This window comes from Thalassophryne amazonica, chromosome 16, assembly GCF_902500255.1.
Source record: "Thalassophryne amazonica chromosome 16, fThaAma1.1, whole genome shotgun sequence".
In the NCBI taxonomy this organism is placed as follows: domain Eukaryota; kingdom Metazoa; phylum Chordata; class Actinopteri; order Batrachoidiformes; family Batrachoididae; genus Thalassophryne; species Thalassophryne amazonica.
The window spans coordinates 33,745,865-33,758,279 of NC_047118.1; the positions used below are offsets into that span (position 1 = coordinate 33,745,865).

Consider the following 12,415-nt stretch of genomic DNA (forward strand, 5'->3'; position numbering starts at 1 on the left):
GGACACCAGGTGATCGATCTCCCGTCTATAGGCCGACTCGTCCATATCAGAGATGAGTCCGATGAGGGTTGAATCATCTGTGAACTTCAGGAGCTTTACAGACTGATGACTGGAGGTGCAGCTGTTGGTGTACAGGGAGAAGAGTAGAGGTGAAAGAATGCAGCTTTGGGGTGATCCGGTACTTTGGATCATGTGTTGGAGACGTGCCTTCCCAGTTTCACATTCTGCCTCCTGTTGGACAGGAAGTCAGTGATCCACCTGCAACTGGAGTCAGCACGCCTAGCTCAGACAGCTTGTCCTGCAGCAAGGTCGGGATGATCGTAGCGAAAGCAGAACTGAAGTCCACAAACAGAATCCTGGTGTAGGATCCTGGGGAATCCAGATGCTGGAGAATGAAGTGGAGGGCCATGCTGACAGTGTCATCTACTGACCTGTCAGCTCTGTAGGCAAACTGCAGGGGGTCCAGGAGAACGTCAGAAATGACCTTGAGGTGTGTGCGGACAAGGTGCTTGAAGGTCATCACCACAGAGGTCAGGGCGACTGGTCTGTAATCATTAAGTCCTGAAGTTCTTTGTTTTTTGGGGATGGGGATGATAGTGGAACACCAGGGACAGTTGGTCTGCACAGTTCTTCAACATGGATGGGAGACAGTCAGGTCCGGCTACTTTGCATGGATCCTGTTTCTTGAAGTGTGTTGACATCCCTCTCATGAATGGAGAGGTGTGGAGCAGGAGGTGGTGCTGGTGGGTTGGAGTTACTGTACAGTAGTCAAAGTGGAGCGAGAAATAAGGTGGTTCCCATTTAGTGTCTTTTTTTCTTCCCCTTAACCCGTTGCCCCACACTCTTTGCTAAAATGCTCCCTTTCTGCTCCGTGCTTGCTGTCTCAAATGCACTGATGTAAAATCCCATAACATATGGGTGGTCTAATTTACAAGAAAATCATATTCTAAGTAATCAGGTTTTATAGTCACACTGACCAGCAGTTGTGTACAGTACTTAGCAATATATCTATAATCAAACTGATTACATATTTTTAGAAAAGGTTTGAAACTTGGCACCTGATTTGGGTCTTTAATTAGAAACAAAAAGCTTTAAAAAGTAGATTTCAATTTTTTTCATATGCTGAGCCACCAATTATTTCATTATGTTTATACACACACACACATATACTCCATTTAAATCACAGTCCTGTATCTTAAAAAAATGTACAAGTGCACAATAGTAGAACAAATCAGAATGTAAAAACAAACAAACAAAAAAGAGTGCCCCCGCTGGCAAATGTTGCTTTGGTACAAGTGCTTGCTATATTCTGATAAAATTTCAAGGTATGCGATAGTTGGTTTGAGTGTAGACAGCAACTCATGAAACTGGCAGTGTCTAGGCTTGTTAATCAAGGGCCATAACTCTGGCAAAATGGGCCCAACTCGAATATAAGATGCATCTTACCAACCTGTTACAAAGCACTTCTACCAAATTTCATGAAATTCCTCCTAAAAAATGTGACAGGAGTTCATTTCAGAAGACAGGCACCCAAGCACAAAATTGACTGAGTCTAGATTTATTAATCAAGGGCCATAACGCTGGTAAAATGAGCCTGACTTGAATGATATGTGCATAACCAACCCATAACAAGGACCTGTACCAAGTTTCACAAAATTCCTCCTAAAAATGTGAGAGGAATTAATTTCAGAATGTTATACCCTTTTTTGGGAGGGAGGAACAGACAGACAGATGGAAATCATCATGACGTAATGCCTTCGGCCAGCGGGGTACAAAAATCAACTAAATTTATTGTGAAGACATAAGCATTTAGTCCACAAAATTAAATCTGTAGTTTCAATTTTATTGTTCCATATAATACATCAATATTCAATCAGTTAATAAAAAGTAAAGAAAATTAAAGAAAAAAAAAATTAAGTCAAAAACTGATTTTTAGTATTAATTTATTTTTTTTTACAAACGGCATGATATCTTCAGTTACACATTGCTTTGTCCTTCTGTCAGTCACTATTGCAGAGCAATTTTATTCACGATAGCTTATTACCATACTTTCAGTAGCTTGCAGACATTTTTAACCAAGCAAATGACTGATGTCTAGAGTTTGTACAAATGTCTCATGCCACTTCAGAAAAAAAAATTAACAGAAATGAGAATGTGTATGTGTGCATGTGTGGGGTGCTGGGGTCGGTGGGGGTGGTAGCTGTTCCACATAGACAAGCCAATTTTAGTCACATAGCTGGTACAATTTGCTCAGTAAAACTATCTGCCAGTATTCAAATTCCCGATCTGATGACTGAGGGTCTGCTGAGGGATTTATTCATTTCTTTATTAAACAGTGAAAGAGAGGGGAAAACAAAGATAAAAATAAAAACACATGGAAATATGACAGCTCCTTAAAAGTCTTTCTTGGAGGTAAACATCCTTCTAAAACGCCTTAAAGTTCCACTGATGAAGCCAGGCCCAAAAAAGGTCCATTTGGGCTGAAGGTGGCTCTGCCTGTACAGTTCCATGAAAGCAGCACTGCTGGATTCACCGGCAGCCAGAGGAACAGGTCCCAAACACAGGAGGCCGAGTCCCATCGCAAAGTTTCACTTTAGAACAGCCAAGTTCTCGGCAAGTGCATTTTTCATTCTTTGTTTCTTTTTTCTTTTTTTTTGTAAGCAATCTGCGTTGCTTTCTAAGAGGCTGAAGAAGACTGGAGCTTGTTGTTATGAGACCTACAGAATGTGGAGAGAGGGGAGAGTTGAGAACCCTTAAAAAAACAACAACAACAACAAAAAAAAAACAACAAACACTTTTGCGGTGAACAATGATACAAAGTGGATGAAAGAGGGTCAGCAGCAGATTCTGCAGCCATGCTAGTGTGATTTGCTGGGAATGTCATTGTTGCTCAGTAGCTCTTTCACAACTACAAACTGACATTTGGTGAAAAACATGTTTATAGGCCCATTCGAAATTTAGAGCTTGATATATCACTTAAAAAAAGTTTGATTTAAAACACCTAATTAGTTACATAGACATGTTACAACCGCTGTCTATTATTAAAAACATTTCTATGGAGACACAAGACCTCAACAACCCACATAATCACACTGGCATGGACAGAACTGAAAATATAAATATCTCAATAAAAAAAAAATACAGCTTTAAACATTTCTAGAACTGTATGACCAACGTTTTATCCACTGAAACTCAGAAGAACAGATGAAATAAATACAGGAAACAAACTGCATTAAAAGAAAAGCACTACAAAGGTGGATTTCTCATTAGGTGGAATAAGATCAAAGCATGTCCCTCCATTACTGCTGTTATCAGTTATGTAACAAACACAATTTGTTACCAAAATCCTTAGATTCAGTCACACAAAAACACATTTGGAGTCTGTGAGTGCTCTTGTGTTGTAATATCTGACTTTTTTTTTTTTTTTTGCTTGTTCCGAAAAACAAAGATCCCATATCTTTATTATTAGAGACCCCAACATCCAGGCCAGACTGCAGCTAGACTGGCCAACTTAAGAATCTGACAATCTGCAAGAAAGAGAAAACGGGATGGTGTAAATCAAAGGACATGCAGTGAAGATGGGCAGACACAAAATGCAAGATGGTGCACAATTCAGATGTTAACAAGGCACAAATGTCTGAGTTCAGTTGTGGCACTGACAACTAGGGTTGGGTACCTTTCACATTTGAACTGATACTGGTACTCAACGGTACTTTTTCTTCCTGTTAATCTATCTGAAATAATAAACTCAAAATTGTACAATCCAGACAACAAATAAAGAAAAATCTACAGCTGTTAATTAAAGTGTTAGCTGATTTGGATTTGCTCCATACAGCTATAGAAAAACTAGCAGGTCTTGATCGGTTTCTTCTTGAACCCAGATGTATTTGGGAACCGAAATTTGGCACAGATTGATTTAGTGTGAAACGATACACTGTAATGTGACCTAATTTGGCCTGTGCCCTCAAAAATAACGTGTTCGATACCCAACCCTATTGGAAACAATGGCTTGTCATCGGTTCAGCTCCACAACTTTTAATCAGGCCAAGCAACTGAAAAACCACAACAGATGAAAGCTACTGAAGGCCACACAAACAAAACATACTCGACAGCAAAAATTACCACATACATGCCTATGGCAGAAACAAGTGCACACATTTCGAAAAACAACCATCACAAGAGAAATAACAATGTGGTGTTTAAGAATCAAAGTTTCAAATACATGAAAAGAAAAAACAGGGAAGACAGAAGCTCGGATCCCTAAAGCCTACAAGGACAGAAATCATTCATTCTTCTTACCTGCTCGCTTTAAAACCTTTAAGTTTTTGAACAAAGAAGCCTTCCAGCACCTCAGCACACTGAAAGAAGGGCGTGTCGTTAGGGTTGTAATAGCGGCAGTTGTCAAAGATTTTGGTCACGTCAGCCACAAACTCGGTTAGTTTGTGATAATGTCGCTTTTGCAAGTGGCTTTCCATCGTGGAGAAGTCTGCAAGACATGTAAAACACGAGTGGCTTCTCATGGAGAATATGCACAAAACACTTGCTATGTTGTACATAAATCACGTGCTGCACAGGAAAGTTACTTTTCATAAGCGACGGGGGGAAACAAAACGGATAAAAAGGAAATATTTTATCAAATCAAACAGTGGGCTGTGTATGTTTAATGCAATACACAAACATGCGCGCACACCTCATCTCAATCCTCCAATTCACAACATGGCTTCACAAGCAACTTTATTTGTGTAACTAGCTTAATTTTATGTTATTGCCATTTTGCATGTTAAACAATGCCAACATGGTCCAGAAAAGAAGGTTCCATGGTCCTCATCTGTATCAACCACAACCCAAAACATCAGAACTGAATACTCAGTATATTTTGTGGACTCACTCATGGATTCTATTAATCCTATGGTTACCCTGCTAATCAGAAAGATGACTAAACCCAACAAAACCTTCTGGACCAACTCATGAGTTGAGTGGCTCTTTTGACTTTCAGTGCCACTGCACACAGAAACTGAGGATAACATGGACCCAGATCATCTACAGCAACTGCGATGGAGCTGATTCAGCCAGTGTACAAACAATGTTTTATTGAATTAAATAATTACCTCAGTAGCAGGCAGATACATTCAGCATTTTTGCTGACAGAATCATCATCATCATCATCATTTGGTCTTACCCATTGGTTCTTTGATCACACGATAATAATCAGGAGCATCGTGGGGATCCACCGGTTCGAGGAAGGGCCAGGCCATTTTGTGAGACTAGAGAAATAATGAGCAATAAGGCAGACATGTTTTAAATATGAATAATAAGGAAAAGATGTACTCAATGATTAAAAAGGACTATTTCAATATCACTCTTTACACACACACACGGCAGGATACAGAACAAGACTTCATTTTTCTGTTTTCTCATAAATATTACATAAGGCATATATTTTACCATTTGTTGTTGTGAAAAAATACAAGACTTCCATACCTGTAATGAACGTAATATTCTTTTCAACCCCTCATAGTCTTTGTCAGTGAGTGGCGTGAGGACGGTCATAGCGTCTTCTGTTGACTGACACTGCGGGCACACATACAGGTCTATGTGATTGGCCTCACTCTGCAGGATGCCTACGCAGCGGCCGTGGTACCAATTTTGACAACGGTCGCAGCCAATGTAAAACCTGGAGGTGAAAATTCAGTAGATTCTGGTTGGAAAATAATTAAAATGTCCTATATGAATTAAAAAACATAACTGAATAAATGGAATAATGAATATAAAAAATGCCAAGATAAGAGGAAAAATCTGTAATCCTACAAGGTTCTCTTTGGTACAGGGATAAATTTTACTGGGGGGGAGAAGAGAATAAACCAAAACACTCTTGAACGGAACAAAACACACACACACACACACACACACACACACACACACACACACACACACACACACACACACACACACACACACACACACACACACACACACACACACACACACACACACACACACACACACACACACACACACACACACACACACAAAGCCTGTGGTATACTTCATTGTTCATGAACGTATCCTCATGTAATAAGTGAGAAGCCATACTGTGATTCGTCATATGGTGTCCTGCAGATGCAGTACAGCTCCTCCTTGCTTCCTCCTTCCTGGCCACGTTTACAGTCATTACACACAAAATCCTCTAACTTCTTGGCTTCTTTTTCTGTGATGCCAACACATGCACCATGGAACCAGTTGGAGCACAGGTCGCACCCAATGTAGAACCTGAGAAATGGAACAAATGAAATGATCTCCCTGAAATCATCATGACATGAAATTAGTGCTGAATGTTAATTCTGTGCATCACAACAGCTGAGTCTCTCTCAGAGAACTTACTTTGATTCATCATAGGGTGTTTTACAGATACAATACAGTTTGGTGTCCTTCTTGTGATCCTTTGAGGTAGAAGAGATTTTCTTCTTTTTCTTGTGTTTTGAAGAACTGGATTCTCTGTCCCGGTCTCGATCCCTATCACCGTCTTTCTCTCTGTCTCGGTCCCGATGTCTGTCGCGCTCTCGATCTCTGTCTTTTTCTCGATCTCTGTGTCTGTCCCGGTCCTTATCTTTGTCCCGTTTCTTGTCTTTGTCGTGATGCCTATCCCGATCTCTGTTTCTGTCTTTGTCCCTGTCCTCTTCCCGCTTACGTTTGTGGGAGGAGGACGGTGAGGTTACTCTGTGGGTGATGTGAGAGGAATGTGTAGAGCGGGAAGAGTGGGAGGAATGGGAAGAATGGGAGGCTGCCTTGGCTGTCGCTGAGGCAGCCTGGGCGATAGCAGCTCGGGCTTTCTCCTTTTCTTTCTGGAGCCTGGCAAGGTCTCGCTTCAGCTCCTCCTGAGAGGGAAGCAAAAGCATCACAAATGACATAAAATATGATCGGAAAGCAGGCAGAGTCAAATCACAGACAAAACCTGCATGACGTCACCCACTGGTTGTCCATAGAGACACGGAAGAGCTGATATGAAGCTCATCTGGGCTATGTTGGGGTGTTGCAATGTTCACAGCAGCTGAATGATAAACTCATTCATGCATAAAGGGATGGAGCATAGGTAGCGCCATGTGTGATGAAAGATGCCTAAACACGCCCCTCTCTTAGGGTCCAAACTACTTTACCTGGGTTTGGGTGTCTATTAAATCATATTAATATGACTGCGCGGCGGTTCTCCTAACAGTTTGCTTTGTTGAGGACGTTAAAAGTTATGAGCCACTTATTTTCAAGGTAATCACACATTAAATGAAACCTAACAGATGAAGCTACCGACAGCAGCTAAAAGTGGTAATGCTGTTAGCATACAACATCAAGTAAGGCGAGAGTGTCACTCAGTGTGAATATTGCAACAGAGACATCTTAGATGACCCTTTAGGACATTTCACCACACAAAAAACCCTATTATTGCAGGTGTTTGTAATAAAATACTCCAAAGCGACTGACAGTCTCCACTACCGGCTGGATCGGGCAGAATCTGAGTGAAAGACAAGATGTGGAGTCAATGGCCTCAGTCGCTGTCAAAGCGACCACTCTCCCAAATTTACAGAACTTTATAGTTTAAAATGTCTTAAAGTAAGAAGCTAGAAAAATTCACCCCTTGTACAGTTGTCATGGGGGAGGAAACTATCTATAGAGACTTAAAAAGTTTTTTTTTGTACCAGGCTGTATAAAACTTTATTTCTGCTCTGAAGTTGGACAGTTTAGCACAGATCCTATGGGAAAGTGCTCTTTTTGGAGCCAGCCTCAAGCAGCTATTCAAGGAACTGCACTTCCACATAGACCTCATTTCACATGGTGTCAGGTTGCTGCTCGGGAGAAATGCATATCTGTAGCATTAACTGTTCTCTGTACAATCTGCAAAGAATGGCTGTTTTATGTATATATGTATGTATATCTTTCATATATGTTCATAACTTCAGTATATTATTTGATGCTGAATCAATGACACCCTGACTGCAGCACTTGAGAAGCTGAGTGATAAATCTGAGTGTCTGGGTTTGTGACTCTCGTGGATCAAGACTAAGACCCAGGTTTTCAGTGATTTCCTAGACTTGGCTAGCAGATGTGTATCTGCATGTGGTGAAAGTGTTGAACTTGGGGAAATATTCACCTATCTTTGCAGTGACATTCATGTCTCATGGATGTCACCCGGGAAGAGCTTATGGAATTGTGAGGTCACTGGACAAATGTCTGAACAATAGCAGCACCTCTGGATGCTTTGTGTCTCTAAATAATTGTTATATATAAATGATGTGGCATCAGGATGATGCTTGTCTCTAGGATTTGATTTAACCCATTTCAGAGATTTAAGAATACTGGCTACGATCCTTTTCTTGTTTGTGAGCATTACCTTGCTGTCTGAATATCTTCAGAATTAAATGCAGAAGGGCTGATGCATACATACCCTGTGCACTCTACACAATGAGATCATTTTATATTATGAATGAATGAGTACTTATTGTCAGCTATACATGCACTGAGCTTTGAGGAACCACACAGTTGATTAAGTTGTGTGTGTGTGTACATGTTTTAAACAACATGAATTCATATTCTGACTTCCTTGTGACTTCATCACAAAGTCACTTATAGGCTACTAATCAAACGTAAATTGTTTGAGCTTTCGATTAAATCTCAAGCCACATTGGTGGTGGAAATACTATGGTGAACATGACATTTAACCAACTTGTTCCAAAGTTAATCTGGAGACACTAATCCAAGTAACATTCCCACATAAGTTGATGAAAATCTGTCCATTCATTTATTTAGTTATTTTTTCCTCACACAGACATAAGCCCGATTATAATACTCTGTGCAGGGATGCACAGGATAATAATTTCTAACAATTGGCAGGAGAACAAGTTCATGCAGGTTGACAAAGGAAAGCAAACTTGCAACTCCAGCAGAGGGTTTTTTAAATAAAAAAACCCAAAACAAAACAAAACAAAAAAACTGTATAACTCATATTTCTGTTTATTTTGTCGTCTCACTGGGTCCTCACCATGGCCACCGGTTCAGGATTTTTGTAGGCATGAAGAGAGCAGAGAAACCTAAGCATGCTCAACCTTTTAAGGTAGATTGCGCACTAACCTGCACTTGCAGCTGTAGCTCCTTGTCCAACAGGGCCCTCTTCTTGAGGATCTCAGCCTTAAGCTGTTCTCTGTGCTTGCACAGCAGTGCAGTCAGCTTGGTAGCATTCTGCTTCGAGCGTTTCTGTTCCACCACCTCCTCTTTTTTTCTTTTCTTAGCTGCCAGCTTCTCATCCTTCTCAATCTTATCAAGGATGTACTTCATCACCTGGTTGCACACAATCATCCTGACAACACGACAGCAGGAAATTGGATATATGTGTACAGTTTGATACATTTTAGATGGAACAGTAATGCTCAATGTTGCTACTTGAATATATTCTCAAACCTCTGGTTTTCCTCTTTCTCAGCTGCAGCCAAGGATTTCCTCTGCTTTAACTGTTCTGTTGTAGAATTCTGCTTAATGATCACCTGCTTACAAAAAAATTGTTTCTGTTAATATGCACGGTATCAACATTTTTCACAAGTAAGTGTAGTGGTGTCTAATCAGCATCTTGGTATGGCACACCTGTGAGGTGGGATGGATTATCTCAGCAAAGGAGAAGTGCTCACTATCACAGATTTAGACTGGTTTGTGAACAATATTTGAGGGAAATGGTGATATTGTGTATGTCGAAAAAGTTTTAGATCTTTGAGTTCATCTCATACAAAATGGGAGCAAAACCAAAAGTGTTGCGTTTATATTTTTGTTGAGTGTATATATATATATATATATATATATATATATATATATATATATATTAGTGCACTGCCAGTGGAGAGCTACAGACTCTAGATTGGGTAGTGCTTATAAAATAAGTATTTGACTTTTTTCAAGGGTGGTAAGAAATTATGCAAAGTTTCCATAATGAGTTGAATGGTATTTGATTCCAGAATGTTTTTAGAATCTTAGACGGTAGGCATCAACAGTTTTTAGAAGAACTCAACCCTTTTATTTCCTGTTAATTACATAATTTTTTAATGTTAATTTATTGTCTTAATGCATTTATAAATTGTTTAGGTTCTTGTTATTATAAACACATTATTATTATTATCATCATTATTATATTTTTACTTCTATTTTGTCATTTGATTTTTAAATGGACCACAATGGAAATAAGTGCTTTCATTTTCTTGTGTCATCCATGTATTTTTAACGTATTTACATTTATATTATGTACTTACATTGAACTTACTAAATAAAATCACGCACTCACACTTTTAATATAAAGATGATCTTCGTCAAATCAGGACCTTCAGCGTGCACTGGGGCAGTTTGCAGCCGAGTGTGAAGCGTCCGGGATGAAAATCAGCACATCCAAATCCGAGGCCATGGTTCTCGACTGGAAAAAGGTGCTTTGCCCTCTTCAAGTCGGTGGAGTGTCCTTGCCTCAAGAGGAGGAGTTTAAGTATCTTGGGGTCTTGTTCACAAGTGAGGGACGGATGGAGTGTGAGATCGATAGACGGATCGGTGCAGCATCTGCAGTGATGCGGTCGCTGTATCGGACCGCTGTGGTGAAGACAGAGCTGAGTAGGGGGGCAAAGCTCTCGATTTACTGATCAATCTACGTTCCAATCCTCACCTATGGTCATGAGATTTGGCTCATAGCCGAAAGAACGAGATCGTGAGTACAAGCGGCCGAGATAAGTTTCCTCCGCAGGGTGGCTTGGCGCTCCCTTAGAGATAGGGTGAGGAGCTTGGTCACTCGGGAGGAGCTCGGAGTCGAGCCGCTGCTGCACCTCCACGTCGAAAGGAGTCAGTTGAGGTGGCTCGGGCATCTTTTCCGGATGCCCCCTGGACGCCTCGCTGGAGAGGTGTTCCGGGCACGTCCCATTGGGAGGAGGCCCCGGGGAAGACCCAGGACACGCTGGAGAGACTACATCTCTCGGCTGGCTTGGGAACGCCTTGGGGTTCCCCCGGAGGAGCTGGGGGAGGTGTGTGTGGATCGGGAGGTCTGGGCAGCTTTGCTTGAGCTGCTGCCCCCGCGACCCGACTCCGGATAAAGCGTAAGAAAATGGATGGATGGATGGATGATCTACCGCCCCTCTGCTAGATTGGAGTGTGAGTCCAGAATGTAAATATCAATGTCCATTAAATGGACTGCATTTATATAGCGCTCTTCCATCTGCATCAGACGCTCAAAGCGCTTTACAAAATAATGCCTCACATTCACCCCGATGTGAGGGTGCTGCTATACAAGTACTCACTATGCACCAGGAGCAACTAGGGGATTTGCCCAAGGGCCCTTTGTGATTTTCCAGTCAGGCTAGGAATTGAACCGAGGACCCTCTGGTCTCAAGCCCAACACTTTAATCACTAGACCATCACCTCCCCGTTGTTTAGTGTTGTTAGCTAATATAGGCAGCTTCTCTAAAAATATTAGTTCTACCAACGTTCGGTTTTGGCGCCGTTCATCCTTGACTCAAATGGCAAATGTCAGCTCTCTCCAGTTTGTGCGTGATTAAAATTGCATGCGTGCACAACTGTTTGTCTTTTTATCACAGTACAATGCCACAGATATCGCAAGTTTTGAGGGAGCTTGCAACTGTCATGTTGACTGCAGGAATGTACACCAGAGCTGTTGCGCATGAATTAAATGTTCATTTCTCTTCCATAAGCTGTCTTCAAAAGCGTTTCAGAGGATTTGGCAGGACGTCCAACCAACTTCACAACCGCACACCGTGTGAAACCACACCAGCCTAGGACCTCCACATCCAGCATGGTCACTCCAAGATCGTCAGACCAGCCACCCAGACAGCTGCTGCACCAATCGGTTTGCAGAACCAAAGAATTTCTGCACAAACTGACAGAAACCATCTCAGGGACTTGACCTGACTGCAGTTCATCGTCGTAACTGACTTGAGTGGGCAAATGCTCACATTCGATGACGTGTGGCTGCTGATCAACTCTATGTGAAGGAGATATGCTGCACTGCGTGAGGCATGTAGTGGTCACACCAGATACAGACTGGTTTCCTGCCCCCCCCCCCCCCCCCCAAAATAAAGCAAGACTGCACATTTCAGAGTGGCCTTTTATTGTGGCCAGCCTAAGTCACACCTGTGCAATAATCATGCTGTCTAATCAGCATCTTGATATGCCACACCTGTGAAGTGGAATGGATTATCTCAGCAAAGGAGAAGGGCTTACTAACGCAGGTTTAGACAGATTTGTGCACAATATTTGAGAGAAATAGGTCTTTTGTGTATACAGAAAATGTTTTAGATCTTTGAGTTTAACTCATGAAAAATGGGAGCAAAAACTAAAGTGTTGCATTATATTATATATATATTTTTTTTTGTTCAGTGTATATATAAGCAGA

At 41.3% G+C, this 12,415-nt stretch overlaps 1 protein-coding gene across 8 annotated transcripts in view; it reads right to left on the reverse strand.

The window, feature by feature from the left end:
• Positions 1–1,926: 1,926 nt before the first annotated feature.
• The window catches only part of bptf (bromodomain PHD finger transcription factor), an 82,899-nt gene continuing 72,410 nt past the window's right edge, over positions 1,927–12,415 (reverse strand). For 5 of the 8 annotated variants that reach the window (XM_034190125.1, XM_034190127.1, XM_034190124.1 and 2 more), the window contains 8 exons: positions 9,445–9,527; positions 9,118–9,343; positions 6,382–6,875; positions 6,094–6,270; positions 5,482–5,674; positions 5,180–5,264; positions 4,300–4,486; positions 1,927–2,717 (listed from right to left, as the gene is read on the reverse strand). In XM_034190125.1, the coding sequence (XP_034046016.1) occupies positions 2,678–2,717; positions 4,300–4,486; positions 5,180–5,264; positions 5,482–5,674; positions 6,094–6,270; positions 6,382–6,875; positions 9,118–9,343; positions 9,445–9,527 (1,485 nt within the window). In that variant the 3' untranslated portion in view covers positions 1,927–2,677. Of the gene's footprint in view, positions 3,528–4,299; positions 4,487–5,179; positions 5,265–5,481; positions 5,675–6,093; positions 6,271–6,381; positions 6,876–9,117; positions 9,344–9,444; positions 9,531–12,415 lie in introns of all 8 variants that reach the window. The other 3 variants (XM_034190132.1, XM_034190128.1, XM_034190130.1) reach the window with 2 other exon arrangements.